General features: G+C 42.2%; 1 protein-coding gene and 1 pseudogene across 4 annotated transcripts in view; one reads left to right on the top strand and one right to left on the bottom strand.

Annotated features, from left to right (window-relative positions):
- SLC9A9 (solute carrier family 9 member A9) overlaps positions 1–20,751 on the bottom strand; it is a 685,847-nt gene that overhangs the window by 100,105 nt on the left and 564,991 nt on the right. For all 4 annotated transcript variants that reach the window (XM_034996352.1, XM_034996353.1, XM_034996348.1 and 1 more), the window contains 2 exons: positions 15,863–15,914; positions 3,526–3,605 (listed from right to left, as the gene is read on the bottom strand). In XM_034996352.1, coding sequence (XP_034852243.1) covers positions 3,526–3,605; positions 15,863–15,914 — 132 coding nt within the window. The remainder of the gene's footprint in view (positions 1–3,525; positions 3,606–15,862; positions 15,915–20,751) is intronic.
- Positions 4,297–4,790, top strand: LOC118004835 (annotated as a pseudogene).

A 20,751-nucleotide genomic window follows, 5' to 3' on the forward strand; every position in this document is an offset into this window, starting at 1 on the left:
AACAGGATCCTGTAAGTCTATCTACTTTAACTTACAAAAATTCCTTCAGAAACTTCCTTTATCTCTAAACCCCCCAAGCATATGGCCCACCGGTATATATCTGAACGGTCTCATGACTCAGGTTTTATTAGACAGTAATAAATGACCTTTTCCCAACAATGGCTAGCCCCCTCAAGATCCTGGAAACCTTGATTCCAAAATTCCTTAGAGACTTACGCTATCCCTAACCCCCTCCCAACTTGAAAGTATATAATGGGCCACTTCTCCTGACCCCATTGCAGCTCTTTCTGCCTATGGGTCCTGTCCCCATGCTTTAATAAAATCACCTTTCTGCGGGTGCCTGGGTGGCTCAGTTGGTTAAGCATCTGCCTTCAGCTCAGGTCGTGATCCCAGGGTCCCGGGATCGAGTCCCACATCAGGCTCCCTGCTCAGCGGGGAGTCTGCTTCTCCCTCTGCCTCTGCCCCTCTCCCTGCTCATGCACTCGCTCTCTCTCTGTCAAATAAATAAATAAATAAAATCTTAAAAAAAAAATCACCTTTTTGCACCAAAGACTCAAGAATTTTTTCTTGGCTCTTGGCTTCAAACCCTAACATGGTCTTTCCTACATCACCTACACTGAGGGTGGCTGGAACAGCCTACCTATGAGGTTTGAAAGGCACATCACCGGGGCTCTAGGTGAACAGCAGGAAGAACACAAATGCCAAGTGGGTAATTTGTCTCTGGAAATACAGATATATCAAGAAGTCACAGAGTAGAAACGGTTGGTTTGCTACTCTCTGGGTATGAATTCAGAGCGTAACTAGGATATAAAAACTTTGTTGTCTAAGTGAAAAGATATTTGTGCAGTGATGGTAGCACTGCAATTTCTAGAATGAATGCACAGGAGGACAAATTACCATGAGAAGAGATACTACTGACTGGGTAAATCTGCTTTCATGTTTTTGCAAGTCTGTCCATAATCGTATGGAAATAAACCCCTGGTGAAAAGTGAGACAAAAACTATGACATCATTTGAATTTAGTGTCACTGCTCTAAGCTAAAAATTTGGGTGAGTTTCCATTTTCCTTTTTGGCCTCCAAGTTATTTTTTCCACTTTTACTCTCTTTCTTCCTTGTAAAGCATTCTTCACAGCATTGTCAGAGTTTGAGCAAAAACATTTTTCATCTCATTTCTTTTTTTTTTTTTTTTAAAGATTTTATTTATTTGAGAGCGAGAATGAGAGACAGCATGAGAGGGAGGAGGGTCAGAGGGAGAAGCAGACTCCCCGCTGAGCAGGGAGCCCGATGCGGGACTAGATCCCTGGACTCCAGGACCATGACCCGAGCCGAAGGCAGTCGCTTAACCAACTGAGCCACCCAGGCGCCCTTCATCTCATTTCTGATTTACTATTTTATGTTATTATGATTTATAATAAGACATATAGATTTGGTCTTTCACAGAGCTCCTAAAAACCTCAGAATTTCGGAAGTGACGAGAGCAACAGAGGTATCCTTTGCTATGTTAATGAAGTGGCCTTTAGACCCTACCTAAGGATAAGGGCTGCTTGCCAGGAGGACCAACCTGTGATTTGAGGGCTGGAAATTTCATTTCACCCCTCCTGTCCTCCTCTGGGAAGGGAGAGGGGCTAGAGATGGAGTTCAATCACCACTGGTCAATTACTTAATCAATCATGCCTATATAATGAAGCCTCCATAACAACCCAAAAGGACAAGGTTCAGAGAACTTTCCGGTTCGTGAACATATGGAATTTGGGGAGAGTGGTGCACTTTGAGAGGGCATGAAAGCCAGGTGACTTTTCCCACATACCTTATCCTGTGCATCTCTTACCCTTTTATAATAAACCATTGATCTAGTAAGTAAAACTGAGTTCTGTGAGCTGCTCTAGTAGATGAATTGAACCCAAAGAGGAAGTCATGAGAACCTCCAGTCTGTAGCCAGTGGGTCAGACACACAAGTAACAATCTTGGGAGCTTGAAAATTGGGTTCAGGAACCCAAAAAGACAGTTTCTTACTGTATATCTTTCATAATCAAGCAGCCTTTTGTGTACTCTTCAGTCAGTTTTTTCTAACTTCCTAAAATTTGGTTATTAGATACTTTAAGCAATGGCAGCGGAAAACTGTGTTTCCAGATGAGAAATCAACCTGGAACATAAACCAGCATAACCTGCTAAGAACCAGCTTCCCTTAGAGAGACCAGGAAGGCTATGGGTAGTTAATGTGACACCAGAACCTCCAAGAGGTAGTTAATGGCCAAGAGGGAGTGCTTTTAAGGTGGTGGAAACCTACACTGTCCGTAAAGGCTCAAGACTGAGCAAGGCAAGGTCTCTGAGAGTGGAGCTGTGGAAAAACAAAGCTGTAGCCTCAAAAACCCTCTACCTTCCACATGTCCATTTTGTAATTCTTGGAATGCTGTACTTCTGCAGAATTGCTCTTTAAATTCTCACCTGTTTTACTTTGGCTTATCTCTGCAGTCTTCAACTGGCTTCTCTTCATTCTTACTTAATTTTTTTTCTTACATAGCCCTTCCTCCAATTTGCCTTCCTTTCCTTCCTACTGTGAATTTCCTGTATTTCTCTTGTCTCCTCTCCCCTTTCCATTTTATCTCTTCTTCACCTTATTCATTGAATTTCTTTTCGCTGTTCTTAATTCTTCTTCCTCTCCCACTGATCTGTTGTGGTTTTAATCACTGCTTAGGCACTTTAAAATCACCCAGTGACTGACATTTTCTCCCTGAAAGGAAGAGGATTTGTGAGTGTGGAAAACCAACTACAAAGACCCAACACATTCAATTTTCAGCGCAGTTCTTTCCTTTCTTCCATGGCGCTTTTGCTTGGGATTAGAGATGGACCGTTTACTGCCCCTCACAATGGCAGAGGCCTTCAGGCCTGACTTCTCAGCCCTGTCAGTCACATGGCAAGGTATATCTGAGCCACTGTGTTTACCCTGATTGGTAGAATTTTAAAATTGGCCTTCAGTAGGAAGAGCTTACTCAAATCTGCCTGGAAAACAAGGTAATGTTATTTTGTAATGCGGTGATCAGACTCATTCTTCTTTTCAGAACATTCATTCCCTTTGCCCTCAGCCCCACTCCATTTTTTTTTTACAGCATGAAACAAGAGCACACACATGGGTTTCTGGGAGAAGGGTGAAGGATTTTTGTCCAGTTACCTTGGCCAACTTGACCAGAAGTAAAATCTTTGCAAAGGGAAGAATAGTAAAATTAGTAAAATAGATCAGTCCTCAGGACTGTAAGATTTTATCATCTGGCATTTAGGAAATGTTAGATTGCCGTGAATACACCCAGTTCATTTGACCCTGAGAGATTTCACTTTAGCTCTTTGTAACACTTAAGTATGGACTGTACAGCTTTTTAATTTTTTTTTTTTTTGATAAATTTGGTCATGAATTCACTTTACCTTTCTGTGTTTCTTGAAGAGCAGGAGCATGCACCTCAATGACTAAGTGCTTGAAGTTAATCTCTGCCAGGCAGCAGGATCTGGAAGATCATCATTATCAAAGGATACTTGTGGTCAAAGCTGTACCACATTCTGAAGAGCCAAGCACTCTCTGTTTTGGTTGTGTTTTTATCCAAGTTATTTGCTTCCTGGAGAAAGACAATAAGAAAAGGTACCAGGTAAATAATCAATACAAAATATTGATATATGCTATCAACATTAATATAGAATATATTCACATATTTTCACTATAAAAATACATGTCAAACCAAATTAAATTTAACCACATTAAAAAAAACTTTCTAGGTTGTAGGCATTTTTATTTAAATGGCGAAGCAGCTGCCAAGCAAATTAGCTCATAGATCTTGCCATGTGGATGAAACTCTTGTGGCATAATTCAACATTTACTTTTCTTCATAATCCCTATTTTATTAAACAGCTATGAAATGCCACTTTTTGACATCAATAAAAGTGATATTTCTGTCATATCGCTGTTGCATGATTTTTGCTGTTTACTTCTGTCAAATTTGGATGGTATTTATTTACGACTTACCAAAAGGTCAAGTCTAAAGGGATGATAATAGTCTAATAATTGTTAAGCTAGTTTTCATTCATTTTCTTTTTGATCACTACTGAAGGCTATGGTTAATTTTTGATATCTTTCTCCTTTTAAGAGTTTTGAAATAGATATTCCTTATAGAAAGCCTATAATAACTGAATGTGTTTTTCTATTTTTTTTTTCCCCAAAAGGGCCAAAATGGGAGGAAGATAAGGACTTAAGAAGAGAAAGCATTCGGCCTTGCTGACACCACCGCCCCCGAGCCTCCTGCGTTGACAACCATGGCCAACCCCACTGTGTTCTTTGACACCATTACGGACAGCAAGCCTTTGAGCCCTGTCTCCTTCGAGCTGTTTGCAGACAAAGTGTCAAAGACAGAGGAGAACTTGCGTGCTCTGAGCACTGCGGAGGAAGGATTTGGTTATAAAGGTTCCTGCTTCCACAGGATTATTCTAGGATTTCTGTGCCAGGGTGGTGACTTCCCACAGCATAATGGCACTGGGGGCAAGTCCATCTACGGGGACAAAGTTGATGATGAGGATTTCATCCTGAAGCACACGGGTCCTGGCATCTTGTCCGTGACAAATGCTGGACCCAACACAAACAGTTCCCAATTTCTCATCTGCACGGCCAAGACGGAGTGGTTGGCTGGTTGGCATGTGGTCTTTGGCAAGGTGAAAGAGGGCATGAATATTGTGGAAGTGTGGATGGGTTTGGGTCCTGGAACGGCACGACCAGCAAGAAGATCACCATTGCTGACTGTGGACAAATCTAATACATTTGACTTGTTTTTTATCTTAACTACCAGACCATTCCTTCTAGCTCAGGAGAGCACCCCTTCACCCCCATCTGCTCAAAATAGCCTATAATCGTTGTGCCCTCACTGCAGGTCTATGGTTCCATCTAGATGAGAGGAATCTTGGCTGCTGAAGGGTCACAAACATGCTTGGAAGCCTCTCTGTGCCTCAGTTTCCCCATCTGTCAAATAGGAATAATAATAGAACATACTTCATCAAATTGTTATAATTATTAGAAAAGTTAATACATGAAAAGCACTTAGAATAGTATTTGGCACATGGTGAGTGTTCAAGAAGTGTCAGCTGTTATTGTTGTCATTGTCATTAATAAAAAATACAATGTTTTCCATAAGATTAGGACCTTGGAATCCAGCCAGTCCCAATTTCCTCAATTCATTTTGCAGGCAAGCTAACTGCAGCCCAGTAACTTATCTATCATACATGTCTGTGCTTTCCAGAGTTTAAAGACTAAGTGAGATAACTTACAGAAAAAAACATCATCTTTGGAGTCCTGAAATTAACATTGCTACTCTAGCATTCTTTTGATTATGGGTAGCATGGCATGTTTTTCTCCGTCCCTTAACTTCTTTTTTTTTTTTTTAAGATTTTATTTATTTATTTGACAGAGAGAGAGACACAGCGAGAGAGGGAACACAAGCAGGGGGAGTGGGAGAGGGAGAAGCAGGCTTCCCGCTGAGCAGGGAGCCTGATGCGGGGCTCAATTCCAGGACCTTGGGATCATGACCTGAGCCGAAGGCAGACGCTTAACTAACTGAGCCACCCAGGCGCCCCCATGGACATTAAGTTTTAAAAATCTGTTTTCTGATAGACCTGAGTGCCATGCCTTGTTATCTCGAGTTAGAAATTATTCATCATATTCGTCCAAAAAGGAAACCTGAGTGTCAGTTCAATTTCTGTCCTTCCCTGAACCGACTCCTGCCATTTCTACCCCAACAAAGGTGTCAGGTTTGCAAGATCACTGCTACACACAGGGTTTTCTTATTATTTTATAACATCTGCAAGTTGTTTCTGAGTCACCATCTCTCTAACAGGCACAGCTGGTTAGGGTTCGGCTGGTAGAATAAAACTGCTCACCCCAAACCAAGCAAGTTAGAAAAACCTTGGGCCAACTGTGGGGAGTTGCTTCTCTCTCCCTTTTTCCTTTTCTTTTTCGAAGAACAACAAAGGGCTTACAAAGTCTTATCCATCAGCAGGCACAGGTAATTTTTGATAGCCGATAACATCTACCGATGACAAGATAGTTATTGAAGAAAAAGGAGAGAAAGTAGTGTAAGCAAATTCATGTGTTTGGTTTGGTTGTTTGTTTTTAAGTAACTGTGGGCTGTGTGGTGGTAAGCTTGGCTGGCAGTCAGGGGCCTGGGGGTCCAGCACCCTCTCTGCCCCACTGAATGACGCTGAGAACAACAGTCCCCAGCTACTGAATGCTCGTTGATTCCTTGGCAGCACGCTAGTCACCGTCGTCAACTTTTTCAGTCATTACTTTTCAGTTTTCGAAACACTCTAGCAAGGTGGTCATGTTATACCTAGTTTACAGATGAGGACCTAGAGAGGCCCAGAGAAGGGAAGAGAGTTAGCCCAAAGTCTCAGGCTAGCAAGCGACAGCGCTGGAATTTGAAAGTTAAGACTGCAGGACTCCAAAGATGATGTTTTTTTCTGTGAGTTATCTCACTTAGTCTTTAAACTCTGGAAAGCACAGACATTGTATGATAGATAAGTTACTGGGCTGCAGTTAGCTTGCCTGCAAAATGAATTGAGGAAATTGGGACTGGCTGGACTCCAAGGTCCTAATCTTATGGAAAACATTGTATTTTTTATTAATGACAACGACAACAATAACAGCTGACACTTCTTGAACACTCACCATGTGCCAAATACTATTCTAAGTGCTTTTCATGTATTAACTTTTCTAATAATTATAACAATTTGATGAAGTATGTTCTATTATTATTCCTATTTGACAGATGGGGAAACTGAGGCACAGAGAGGCTTCCAAGCATGTTTGTGACCCCTCAGCAGCCAAGATTCCTCTCATCTAGATGGGGCCCCCAGGTGTAAGTGGGGAGCAAACTAAGGAAAAGAAATATCTGAACAGGGAGATAAGGTCAGGATTCTGGGGTGATCCTGTAGGTTGAGACAGAGCAGTTACCCACACCCCAGAACATAATGGAAAGCATGGCTCCCACCAGCTGAGTAAAGTGCTGAGGGCTGTGAAAAACGTCCCTATAGAAACTTAACGTCTGTATTAGGAATTTCTCCAGACTCCTAGATATGGGTTTCAAGGATTTTCCAAGGTCTTAGAAACATTCTCTGCCCTTCTTTCCCCTTTCCCGATCTTTTTTATTTCCTGGGGGGAATATACCAGAACTCACAAGCACTCGTGAAAGATCTTATACTCTTATTTCTGGCAAAATTTTCAGAGGTATTTTTTTGACAGCTGATAAGAACAACACATATTAGGTAGTACTTTGGGAAAATGTTAACAAATGTAACCATTTTTTCAAACTTTATTTTACTTGGGAGACTGGAGATATTATTCATTTTACTAGTTTGTAAAGAAACAGACCGGGTTTTAATTAGAATAAAACATAGACCATGTTTTGTGAGGGAAATGCCACTGATGACCCGGCATTGACTTTTCTGCTGATCCTAGATAAAATTTTCAGTGGGTATCTTAAATATCTGTTGGCCCAGTTCTGGATCCGTTCATTTATTTCTCTGAAGTTATTGATGACTTAATAACTCGGTTATGAAAGGCCATCAATAAATGAGTAGCAATAAATGAGTTAGTCTACTGTGTGCTCTGCTTGTTCACTGGGGGTTGAAGATAAATGTGCCAAGGGAAGGCCAGCCTTTGCATTCACCCTGGAACAGGGAAGGTATCTGATGAGGCAGCTCAGAGGGCAAGCCTCTGGGAGGGTCCAGATGGGCAGAGGACAGCAGGGAGCATTAATTTACCTAGATTATTCTGAAGCAGAGATCAACTCACACCCAAGGACAATGGCTGTGAGCAATCATTAGAAGCAGAATCTGGAACTTGATGGTATTTTCTTTGTCACTAGCAGTATTTCTTTTCTTTTGGGTTCTTTATCCCAGAGGGGAAGTGGTGCGCATGTTGGAACACACAGAGGATTCAGAAACTGAAAACCAAGATTTGAGTTCTGACTCTCTACCGGTTACCATTTAATAACAATACACTTATCAACTCTGAGCCTCATGTTTCACACTGTAAATGGGAACTGGAGATTCAAGAGCATTGAATCTTAACTTCTATTTGCCCTTGATACTTCTAAGAAACAGAGCGTTTGATATATGTGCAATTTCTGGTTCCTTTATTAGCTTCTATTTCTGGGAAAAGGTAAAAGTGACTGGGACATTTGATATCTTTCTTTTTCCTCCTTAAACAAAGGAATAGACCGGGGGTTGGGAAGTGACTGAGCACAGCAGGGAGTGAGTCCTTATATTTTAAGTGACCCCCTCACCCTTAGCACAACCCCAGAGAGGAAGCAATAGGAAAATTAGGAAGGTACTCTTAGTTTTATGCTTATTTGGACCCCTGAGAGAAAACAAAAGCCTCAGGCCAGAAATCTGTGCAAACCAGACACTGAAGCAAGAAGGGACTGTTTGTTGTATTAACCTTAATGAAAAAGAACGAAGCAAATGCAAATACACTCCTCTATCAATATTCAAATGTGGGGCCTCTGTTAAGTGAACTGGATGAACTCTGCTCTGGGATAATCATGTGGGATTTCTCCTCATTTCAGGGGGATTCAATGGATTAAGAGAGAGAGATTTTCCTTTCTATTTCTTGAGATTTCATATTCAATATTAATGTCAGGAGAAGTTGCACAGAATGAGAATAAAGACAAATAATTATCATAACAAACCTGTAGAGCTCCTTACGGGTTCCAGAGCATTTTTTCAAGTGGGACATGTGAATAGAATTTGATAACAGTACTTTTGCCCTACCCTTTCCCCACAGTTTGAAATTTATTTATGTAATAACTTCAAGTTTATTGCTTTGATTTTCTCATTTCCAAGGAGAGGACCAGATTCTGTGCCCCTGAAGGGAAAAATTTCTGGATTTTGAAGAAAGGGCATAATATAATTGAAGGTCAATAAGAAATTTTTTCAAATTTACATTTTAAAAGGTAAACATTAATTCTTAGCTTCCACATAGAAACTACTTTATACAAATATGCTCACCTTCCCTGTGCCATGATAACTTCATAAATGTTCTCAAGAAGGTATAGTTAGAAAATACATGCTTAGGGAGAAGAAAATGAAGGAAAGAACTAGTCAAGGATGGATAAAACTGTTAAGATGACATGTAGACATAGACAAACTACCAGATGGGCTAAACTCATGGTTTAGCTACAAAGAAAAGGCCTGCTCAAATAACTTATCTGTATAGGAGATTCAAGTTAATCCAGGGGAAAATAAATTATTTGGTTCAGGTAAATATAATATGATATTTCAGTGGTTTAAAAATGTGTATCTATAAATTCTTTGGCACTTTTTATTTTAAAAATGGAGCCTAATTTTCCTTCCTTTTGAGTGTGGATTGTACTTAGTGACTTATTTTTAATTCACAGAACGGGGCAGAAGTGATGTGTCATATCCAAGACAAGGGCATAAGGAGGCATGTGGCTTCCTCCTTGCTGTCTGTCTTGGACCAATTGAGGGAAGTCAGTGGCCATATTGTGAGGACACTCAAGCAGCTGTATGAAGAGATACATGTGGTGAGGACCTGAGTCTTCCTGCCAAATAGTCAGCGGTGCACTGGTGGCATTTTGCCAATATGGAAGTGGATCCCCCAGCCCTAGTCAAGCCTTCAGACGGCTTGACTGATGTTCTGATTGCAACTTCATGAGAGACCTTGAGTCAGAAACAGTCAGCTAAGTTGCTTTCAAATTCCTGACCCATAGGAACTGTGAGATAATAAATGTTATTTTAAGCCACTAATTTTTGGGATAATTGGTTATGAATAGAAAACTAATACATAGTGTAGAAGATATATTCCCCCCTTAAAAGTATATCAAAACTTATCCTAGGTCCGGTATACCATGTTATGGATTTCAGATTGATTGCAAGACATAAGATGATGGACCAATTTACAGGCAGAAGAAAGTTCACATCATCTCACTATACTTAATTCACAGTATCCTTAATTAATGCCTTATTTATATCACAGTTTAGTTAGTATGCTAACTCCTTTATATACATGTAGACACACATGCACACACTTACACCCACATACACACATCCTAATGGAAAATGCACCTTGGAATAAAAAGATCCTCACTCATGACGTTCCCTAGTGACAGTGCCCAACCACAAACATCACAGCAAAGATAAGAGTCTCACATTGAGACTTGTGATTCCAATATATAGTATTATGCTTTTGTCTGAAAACAAAACAAAACAATGATTGCCCCTTCAAAACTACTTCCAAAGTATGTAATTCAGGTATTAGGTAACTGGCAGCAAAGGGCTGTGATTCACAAGAGAAGGAAAATGAATGACATGAGCCTCTATTCTCCTTGACTTTCTGCCTGGAGGCCCTATTCCAATTGCAGTGCAAGAAGGTAGAGTCCAAGCAGAGAACAGTCCAAGCAGAGAGCAGTTGCCTCACTGAGTTGAGGAACTAGAGATTGGAGTTTGGGTGTTGCTGAAGTGTCTGGAATTTGTTGTTTTTGTCTTGGGAAAGTTCCTTTAATTCTTTGGATTTCAATTTCATAATTTTTAAAATGGGGGTTATAAGAGATGTCTTGACTGATCAAGGTGAAGAAACGTGGTTATACACATGCCACCTACTATATAAAAAGTGCTCACTAAATTGTGGCTGCCATCTTCTTCCACTTCCTCTTTCTCATGATCATTCCTGCTTTCTAGAGCAGGCAATGATAGAATGTATAGGTAAGATAAATATATGGGATTTAGTCCTAAGCAGTAAAGAATTAGTGAGAGGAAATATACTTTTGCATATATAAAACATAAACAATTATAACCAAAATAAAGTTAATATTACCAAGGGAAAACCCAAGATATTTGCTCTGAAAATTGCCTTTTCTTTTTCTCAAAATACTACTAGTTATAATGCAACATAAAAACCCCTCATCTGGGTCAGGTCAATTTTATAGAGCTTAGTATTCTATTTCTGAAATATTTGTGGAGGAATTTATATTCTATGAGATCAACTCCAACAGCAAGGGCCAGTTTGGAAAAATGTTGATAATTGTTAAATCTCAGTATACATATATATATATATATATATATATATTAATATCTTATTTTCTATAAGTTTATTAGGATATTTAAAAATACAGGGAAAAATTATTTTTTATTTAATGATGAGAGGACCCCACCATCTGCTAATTAATCTCTTTTCCTCCTGAATCTCCTTATATTTCCAGCCCTTGCAACTCTAGATGACCATGAGTAATAAGTATCAATTGTGCAGAAGAACAAATCCTTTTATTCTTTCCCAAACAAGCTCTTTCAGGCTTCAGGGGTATTCCAGGTTATGGCTTTCTGGGAATTGGCCAACAAGTCTTTGTTCACCTTACTCACACTCTTCATATTTTTATAGACACATCATTGTATTCCTTCTTAGTGCTAATCTTTCTGCAGGAGAAATAGTAATCCTTTTAATCTCCCCCTGCTAAGTTATTGAAGTTGCCCTTCTCTGGACCTTTCTCAGCTTTGCTCTGACTTTCTTGAGCTGCAGTGACCAGAACTGATCCACACAGCTTACACACAAGCAACAACCAAAGACAGAATTTCAATGAAGAAACTATGGGAAGCAAAAAAAAAAAAAAAAAGGAAGTTAGCATTCAGAGAGCACACAGAGAAGCACACACAGAAGCACACACAGTGTTAAAAAATAAAAATGTTAGAAAAGATGAAAGTTAACCTCATTGTAACAGTGGGCAGAGTAGAGATGAGAGAAAGATGGGTTCTTAAAAAGGGTTAATTCCATTACTTCCAAGCTCCAAACCTGGAAGAGTTTTTATACCTCCACTGCCTGCAGAATCAAATCAAACTCATCACCATGGCCAATGATCTGGCCCCTCTCTGTCTCTGCCAGTTCATGTCCATCTGCTCCCACCTTGCTCACCAAGCCACGGCCACACTGGCCTTCCTGCTCCTCACGGAGTGCACCATAACCCACTGCGACTCCATGGCCTTCATCCTTGCAGTGGCCTCTTTCTGGACTGTTTCTTTCTCCAGATCTCACATGGCTCACTTCTGCACATCCCATTCAGACCTCTAATCTCAAATGCCACTTCCTCAGAGAGGCCAGCCCTGATGAGGCACTAGCCTCTTCTCCGTTGTCCCCCACCCTCCTACCGGCTTTACTCCTATCATTACCTGAACTCATGTAGTTGTTTACCTTTTTTCTTATCGGTGTCCCCCATTAGAGTATAAGCTCTGTGAGGGTGAAAACGTGGAACTGCTAATGGCTGCATCTTCTTCCCATCTAGACTCGTGTCTGACATGGTGGGTCGTATGGATGAATGAATGCATGCATGAATCACACCATCTAAGAGTGGAAGTTCTGGAACCAGATTGTCTGGGTTAACACTCCACCTCTTCCCACTATGTATCCTTGGGCAAGCTATTTAACTCATTTGTGTACAGTTTTCTTATATGTAATATGGGGATAATATTAGAACCGACTCCCAGGGTTATCTTGGAAATTGAGTTACTATAGGTAAGGTGCTTAGAAGTGTTAACAATAGTCTGTACTCAACAAATATTAGGATGATCATGCGAAAAATGGCAGAAAAGGGAAAAAGAGAAGCAATAGTGGCAGCCCTTCGTGGGCAGCAGGAATTTCTATGAAAAGATTAAGGCGAGTGTGGGGCTCCAGCGATTCTTAACTTCTCTGCATTGCTATGCTCGCAAGGACACAGAATCAATTACAAGGAAAACTTCCTATGGTTGGGGTTGGGCGGAATCTCAGAGGTTTTTTGCTTTGTTTGTTTTTGTTTTAAATTTAAGAGACATAAAATCCACCGCTGTACTATTTCTCGAAGAAGCCCATTTGCAGAGAGAGTATATTTAGACTTTAATAACTGCATGTGGAACCTACTTCCTGGAGCTTCTGGGTCTGGTACAAGCAAGAGCGTAATATCACTCACACTCTAAAGTTGTTAGAAGGCGAGAAGGAAGATTGTGGCATTGCTAGTCGGTCACAGCGAGACATTCATATTTCCCAAAGGTTGTTTTACTCTGCACGAACAAAGAGGAGGTTCCTTAAAAAATATAATAACCCATTTATTATTGATTTTGAGAGTGTATGATCAGTAATTGCCATAACTGTAAAATTTTTAGCTTCTGGTAAAAATAGTCGTCTTCTTCTTTTTTTAGAAGTTGACCAGTGTGAAAATCATTGTATTTGGTAATGTGAACCCGACTTAATAAATGCAAACCGAGTGGAAACATGCAATCCTCCTAAGAATTAGAGTTTATGCGCTTCAGTCCAACAGAGCAACAGATGCTGATAATAAGTGAAGAGCTGTCAGGCAAAACGAGGGCAACAAGGTTCTTGACACTGGTTTGGAAAGTACCAAAAATACTGTCCAGGACAGGTGGCAGCTGCAGGGACAATGGTGGTTTCTTTTATTTCTAGCTCCATCCCACTGTTTCCTAGACTTGGCACTGAAGATAAGAATTATTGCAAGGTTTGGAGAAAATCCCTTTCTGAGATGTTACCTACCTCAGTAGTCAAAAGTTACTGTGAATAAGAACCCTGCCAGGACACCTCTTAAAGACAAAATTATTTTTAAGCAGCAAGAGTTCAGTAGGAACAGTGTAATTTATAATAAGGTTAGTTAGCTAACATTTGGATAAGCTCTTTATGTGTCCTGTACAGGGAGCCCCAAGTGAGAAATTTCTTTTAAAACAGCGGGCTGTGAAGTTTTGTCCCGCTTGAGGAGAGAGTATCATTTTTCCCTCTAATGATAATATTTTAGTATATGGTTGATTATTTTTTCTTCCTTTCCCTGTTGGCTACCAAACTTTACTTGTGGTTTGACTAAGCAGGTATATAGGACCTTATGGTCTGTCTGCTCATTCATGAATCTTTTTACTCCTCTGGTTTTGACTTTTTGCTCTGATTAATATTATTTATTGAATTTTAAAATCCAATGCTGGACAAGCATGGAACATTCCGTGGAACAGAACATCTTGTATCTCTATACTCTATGAATTGGCCTCATAAAATATTTTACTATTATTTTATTACACATATAAACTGCCACAAGTCCTTCATAAGATGAGATGGGTTTAACTAAAATGATTAAGTTACCTAGTTTTCATAAATATAATTTCACTTGATTGTCATACCAACCTGGAGAAGTAGACATTATCATCCACATTTTACGGATAGGAAAACTGAGACTCAAAGACATAAAAAAAATCTGTCCAAGATCCAAATACAACGTAGTTTTCACTGTACCTAGTTGCACCATCTCATTTCTCTAACAGAGAAATACTTTCTACCTGTTTAAGTATCTTCAGGTAGGAGTTATTACTGAATTAACAATGGCGTGAATGAGCTGAAATGAAATGTTTAAATTGTAAAAGGAAAGATGTAGGCTAGTAGGTGATCTTCCCAATAATTCTATGTGATTTCAAAATATTAGGCAGCTAGAGAAAGATGAAGAATTTTCTTTGATGAATTTTCTTATTCTATCTCCTTTCTTTTAAAGAAAAAGATAGAAGAGAAAGATAGAATTTAGATAAAAGTTTTGCTTGAAGGTAGGAGAATGGATTAGTTGACCTATATGAGATGAAAATGCTTTTCAAAAATCAGCCACCAGCAGACCTTACTAACTACTCATTACAGCCCACTAGGATAAGGAGATGGGCTTCGATCGCCTTCCTAAGGTCACGGAGCTGGCCCCAGTCCCAAGGGCTGGCACCCTGCTGTGCTCACTCCTGCGGGTAGATGTGTTTCCCAGGCTATGAGTCTGTGAAAACAGCACCAGCCTTGAAACACATGTTACAAAAAAAAAAAAAAAAAAAAAATGACCATACAACAAGCCAGGATCATCACCAACTTAATTTTCCAGCCCTTTCTATAGAGCACAGGACCCTTCTTTCTGTCTGTGTAAACCGAGAAAGTCGCCACATTTTGCCCAGCAGCACTAACCAGCTGCGCCTCACTGATGGCATTATAGGAAAAAAATCGCAGAATAAAAGAGAGATGGATCCTCTTCAGATCCAGGTCTGATCATAACACGAGTCATGAAGCAACATCACTTATTTGTGATATTTTTCTATCGTGTCTATCCACTTACCATTTCAACAAAAGGGGCAACATTTCCACACAATTGTTTGTTTTAAGTACTGAGTTAAAAACGGCTGATGCAAAATTGCCAATGGCAGATTCTACTGGGACGTCAGGTTCGAGTTCAGAGTTTGGAGAATACACTTGCCATACTCGAGCGAACAGCACATTGTTCTGAACAAATTTCCCCGAGGATTTTCAGGTCTCTGCAGATAACCGTTCCACAGCTCAGTTAGGAATGGATCACCTAGACAGTTTTGCTGTGCTTTTGCAAAGTTTCAATATTTCAATATTTCTATACACCTAGACCTGCTTAATGAGAAGCCATGTGGGAGAAACAGGTCCATTTGTTGTGTGCCCAACATGTACTGGACATGCATTGAATACATTTCACTGAGGGTATCTAAACTAGCAAGTCCTGGGGCAGGGATTTGAACTCCAGGCTACCTCATTCCAAGAGCCATGCTCTTGCTTTCACGCTGGAGAGTTCCCAGCTTCCTGCTGCCACAGAGAGGGTGCAAGGGCGTGCTAGTTCTTAGCATTCTAAAGGTGATGCAAAGGTTACTGATACCCTGAGTTCCCAGGTATTTTTAGTCATCGGATGTGTTTTTATCAGTGGAGGCAGCCCCCTTCAGGTTGAGCCCCTTGGCTACGTGCCGGACAAGCACGGAACATTCGTGGAACAGAACATCTTGTATCTCTATACTCTATGAATTGGCCCCTTTGACTTGCCTGGTGTGAGGTGGGCTCCTCCTTCAGATCTTCATCCGGGTCCACACCAACTCTGTTAAGGAAATCAGAAAACTGGTTAAGGGCCTTGCTGCAGATGAGGTGAGACAGTTTTGTGTGACCGAACGCCTGAAGCAAATATGATACACATCAGAGGAAAGGTTTGGCAGAAAACCACCCTACCTCTCCCTGAATCAAAAGAACCTCAAATGGATTTATGTCAGAATAAGAATCTGTGCAGCTGGGCCTCAGCACAGCTAGTGAGACTGAGCACCAACAGCTGTTCCTCACTGCTGTTTCCTGATAAGAGTAGGAGCCTGAGAACCCGGGATAGGAGCCCTCAAAGAGAAGACCCCACAGTCCTGAAAATAGAGATCCTGGAGGAACGGCCACCTGCTACCCTTGCAGGACTCACTGACCAAACTGCCCTGGGAATGTGGGGGCCTGGGCTGGAGCAGTCTCCTGGAGACAGAAAAAACAATCCTTTGTGCAGATGCTCACCAAGGCGGCCAGTAAAGACGACCCAGGTTTGTGGGCCTAAGGCTTAAACAATTTGGGGGGCTCTCTTTAAGAAAATTAATACAAAAGTACAATTACAAAATTAGGTTTGGAAGAGACTCTTGAGAAAGAAACAATAAATTACAAAACATTTCATAATTTAAAAATCTGGCAAATGCAACAGACATCTCAAAAGCCACAAAATAAATAATATTCAAATTAATTAACTGCCTGCCACACTTCTAAAATAACTTTCTCCTCTGTAAGTTTTGCCTGCATACTTCAATACTTGCTCTACATAGGCAATGATTTTGTACAAGAGAGAATAGGAAGATGAGGTAAGCTTTTCTCCAGCAAGATTGATCAAAGTTATCGATAACTGGGAAGCACGAAAGCGCGCCTCCCTCTAAGACGTGCTTGCTGGGTGTACAACTGCTCAGACACCATGCCCTGCAGACACAAGGTTTCTGATCACCTTCATGTCACACAGTTGCCATAAACAAAGCACGGTGTGCTTATCCGTGTATACAGGGCATCACTGAATATATTCCTGATTTCTGTTTTGGGGGAGCACCCACGAGAATAGAATCCTCCACCTGGAATTTTACACCTCTCATGACTGGAAGAATTTTCCACAGACTAGCTTTAGGCTCGGTACATTTCAAGCCTTTTCTACCACTGCCCACAGACTTCTGAAGCCTAGTGCTGCAGGTCATATTCGTCTTTGATTCAGCCTTGCGGCACTATTCTTGTACACCATTCCTGCCCTGGGACGGCGAACCGGGACCTGCCCACGCCCAGAAGTGACTGGGGACCACACACATGTATAAACTAGATCTACTACTGAATATAAACTGAATGCATTCCCACTTCAGCTTCCCCTTGTCAGATCCCCCAAATGCCCACTCTAGGGCCAACTGACCAGAGGAGAGGTACGACTGAGGGGAAACCGTAGTGGAAAGAAACAGTCATCAAACCCAACTGTGGTTAAAATATATTCCTCTTGCAAATCTTGCAAAAACACAGGACCATGGGATCACAATGCTGGGTCTCTTCCCACGGCCTCAAAAGGGCCAGAGCGATTGAGGGGCTTGGAGCTTGAATTTCCTCTGCTCCAGAGTGGGCCTCTCTGCCTGTTGTGGGGGCAGGCTGGGAGGACTGGCGTGGAGCAGCTCAAGGCCGCCCACACCTGGCTCAAGCTCCCCCAGAGCCTATCCTGTGAACGCTACAATTCCTAGAGCTTTCGGGTCTTCCCTTCAACTCCCCTGGTAAACGCATCTTTAGTCCGCTTGCTTGCTCGCAGTTCTGTTCTCCAGGTGGAGGAGGGGAAGGCAGGGTCAGAAGCCACCAGTGGGCAGATGCGTTAGCATGTGAAAGGAAAGCAGTGCAGAGACAGCTTGTTTAAAATACCTCTGATACTTCAAAAATCGGTGTCTTTGGGCATGAATAGCCTCTTCTTTCTAACCCAGGGGGTGAAATGGGTAGCTATTTATTGTGTGTGGAACTGAGAAGAGCCTCTGGTGGGAACCAACCTTTGATTTTCTTAGAGTAGAAAAAGCTATTTGATCTATTTGAAGTCAGAGGGAGAGAAGGAAGGGGAAAGGAAGGAGGGAGGGAGAGGGGTTAGAGAGGAGAGAGAAGGAAGGTGAGGAAAGAGACAAAGAGAGAAGGGAGAGTCACCCTGTGGCCTAATGGATAAGGCATTGGTCTCCCAAAGCCAGAAGGGAGGAAGGAGGCAGTGCAGGGGGAGGGAGGAGAGGAGAGGAGAGAGAGAAGTCCAGGAGGAGGGGAGCAAGTGAAGGGTCACTGAGGGTGGAGGGCTAGAGGAGGAGAGAGAGAGAGAGAGGGAGGAGGTGAGGAAGGGGTAGGGGAGAAAGAGTGGAGGGGAGTTAAGGCCCAGCCTCCTGAGGGTGGTCCAGGCAGTGACACTGCGGTGCAGATGGCCTGAGTCCGACCTCTGTGAACAGTGAGGCATGAGCGTGGAGACACCCTGGCCCCCTCTCTCCTGAGGCTGGGCCACGTTCAAGGCTCTGCTCAGTCTGAGCTCTGTGGCTGATGCTGGGAGCCTAGGACCCCTTATTTCTGGGTAAGCCCAGATCCCCCTTCTCCCTGCCTCCCACCTCCCACTCCCCAGAGGACTCCCTGGCACCTGTGTAGGCTGTGAGGGTCCTGAAGTTCCCGCTGCTGCATCTGTTTAGAGCTTTTTTCAGGTTCCCTGTCTAGAAAACTGGAGATAACAGAAATCGAATTTCCCAAGAAACCCAACGTTTAAGGTTTGAGGCAGTACTGAGGTTTTCACGAAAATTTAAGCTTTCTTTTCAGCAGCCATCAAAGCAGACATTTCTAGTTTCAATTACTCCAGCAGCCAGATGGAGCTGAGGAATCATGGCAGCGGATTAAGTTCTTCAGTTTTATGTGGGACTCAGTGAAGAGCATCTCAGAGGCCTAAGAAATGCTGTTCTACTGGGAGCAAGAACGCCTCCTCCCTCCTCCCATTTCATGGAAGGTCAGGGTCTGCTCCTGGGACCAGGCCTGGAGCCCTTCCTGGCCTTGAGCAGACGAAGTGTCTCAAGTGGCTCGAGGAAAGAGAAAGTCCATATAAGTTATTTCCGTCCTGGGGCAGCTGGGTGAGCAAAACAGACGTGGCTCCCGCCCTCACACAGCATGCATTTTGGCAGGTCGAATTAGAAAAATCTAAAAAATTTACTATCATTTACGTGCTATGAAGGAAAGGCATATAAGAACAATGCCTTCTTTCTCTTGTGATTTTAGCTCCTTTTGATAAAAATCTTGCTAAATTATATTCCCTGGCTTATTCCTTAAACAGAGAGTGGTGGGGATACTCGGATCTTGACTGGAAGTCTCAGCATCGCCACTGGCCCAATAAAGTCTAACACTTGTGGTGTTATAATGATTTCCAAGTGCTATATGAACCTCTTTATACTCACATTAAATAACCCCTGGCTACTATTCTTTCTCTTTTAAAAATTCTTATATCTGCCAGTTAAATTGCCTTGATTTCTTGCCGGCAACAATAAGTTAGCAGATTGTCTCTGTGCTCCCTCCCACTTTTTCATTTAGTACGGGACTGATTACCTGATAGTCAACTTTAATACGTCTTTTTAAGTTTCTAATACACAGACATACACACATACACAACAAAACACTAAACTAGAAACGTTATAGAAGGGCTTACAAGTAAACCACTGTTATTCTCTGCCCACCTCTCCACCCCACTTCCCCACACCAGCTCCCCGTGGCCTCTGGGGGCCATTTGCTACCTTTTCCCGATTGTGATATATGAACTGATATCCGCACGCACGCACATTCACACAGCATCCCCAGGGTCAGGCGAACATGCCAGGGGCATCTATATCTCTTACTCTCCTGCTCAAGAAAGCAAGTCAGAATGTGAAAGTGACATTCTGTTAGGGTTAACCTTGAATCCACTCACTCTTAGGTCTAAAAGATTGTTCCCACACTAGGGGTTTTGAGAGATTAACAGAAAGAAGACATGATGTCACATAGCTTGTGGTGCCGTGCGTGTTTACAACAACTTTCCAGGTGAGAGAGAGCACAGGTGTGTATGGGACGAAGTCCAACCTCCTTAGGTGATACCCAAGGCTCTTTAGCACCCTTCCCATGGTGTTAAGCTACCCTTTCTGTTCATCTCACCTGGACACAATGGCCCACGGTTGCTGACTGGACCTGTCCTTGTTGCTGAGCCCTATTACCCGATACAATCCCAGAGCTGTGGCCTTGCCCAGATCTGCCGATGCCTCTCCCATCGACCGAATCCCCTCCCTCCAGACTCCGACATGGTCACCACTGGGCATCTCTGAGTCACCACCTCCTTTCCTGAACTTTCCGCCACTGTCCCTCCCCTTCCGATCACCACCATGGACCATCCATCTTATTGCCCCACCTTGGTTCAAATCCCCCATCACTTAATGCTTTCACTGACTTGGACTGCGCGTGGCTGTATACCGCCAACTCTGTTCTCTGCTCCCAGACCCGACCCTTTCTGTGGCACCTGCAATCACCGTGCTCTGGCTATGGCCACTCTGGCCCACCCTGTGTTCACCTGTCTGGTTATGTGCAGGTGCACAGGCCAAGCTGGTGCTCTTCATGATGTACCAGCACTAGCTGGAATCCCAGGACTCACAACTGCCCTGTGGTTGTTGAAGCATCAGTGAAACCCAGCTCTTAAGAGCCTCTCACTGCTGTGTGAGCTGCGTCACTCACTGAGCTCCGTTCTCCTCATTGGCACAATGGTGATAATAACAGAACATGTTCTCCAGGGTTCGGGTGAAGATTCTATGAAAAAATACTTATAAAAGTGGTTAGCTTAGGACCTGATACCTAGTAAGCTCTCAACAAATGTTAGCAGCTAT

The sequence above is a fragment of the Mirounga leonina genome, unplaced genomic scaffold (assembly GCF_011800145.1).
Source record: "Mirounga leonina isolate KUSES-001 unplaced genomic scaffold, KU_Mleo_1.0 Mir_115, whole genome shotgun sequence".
In the NCBI taxonomy this organism is placed as follows: domain Eukaryota; kingdom Metazoa; phylum Chordata; class Mammalia; order Carnivora; family Phocidae; genus Mirounga; species Mirounga leonina.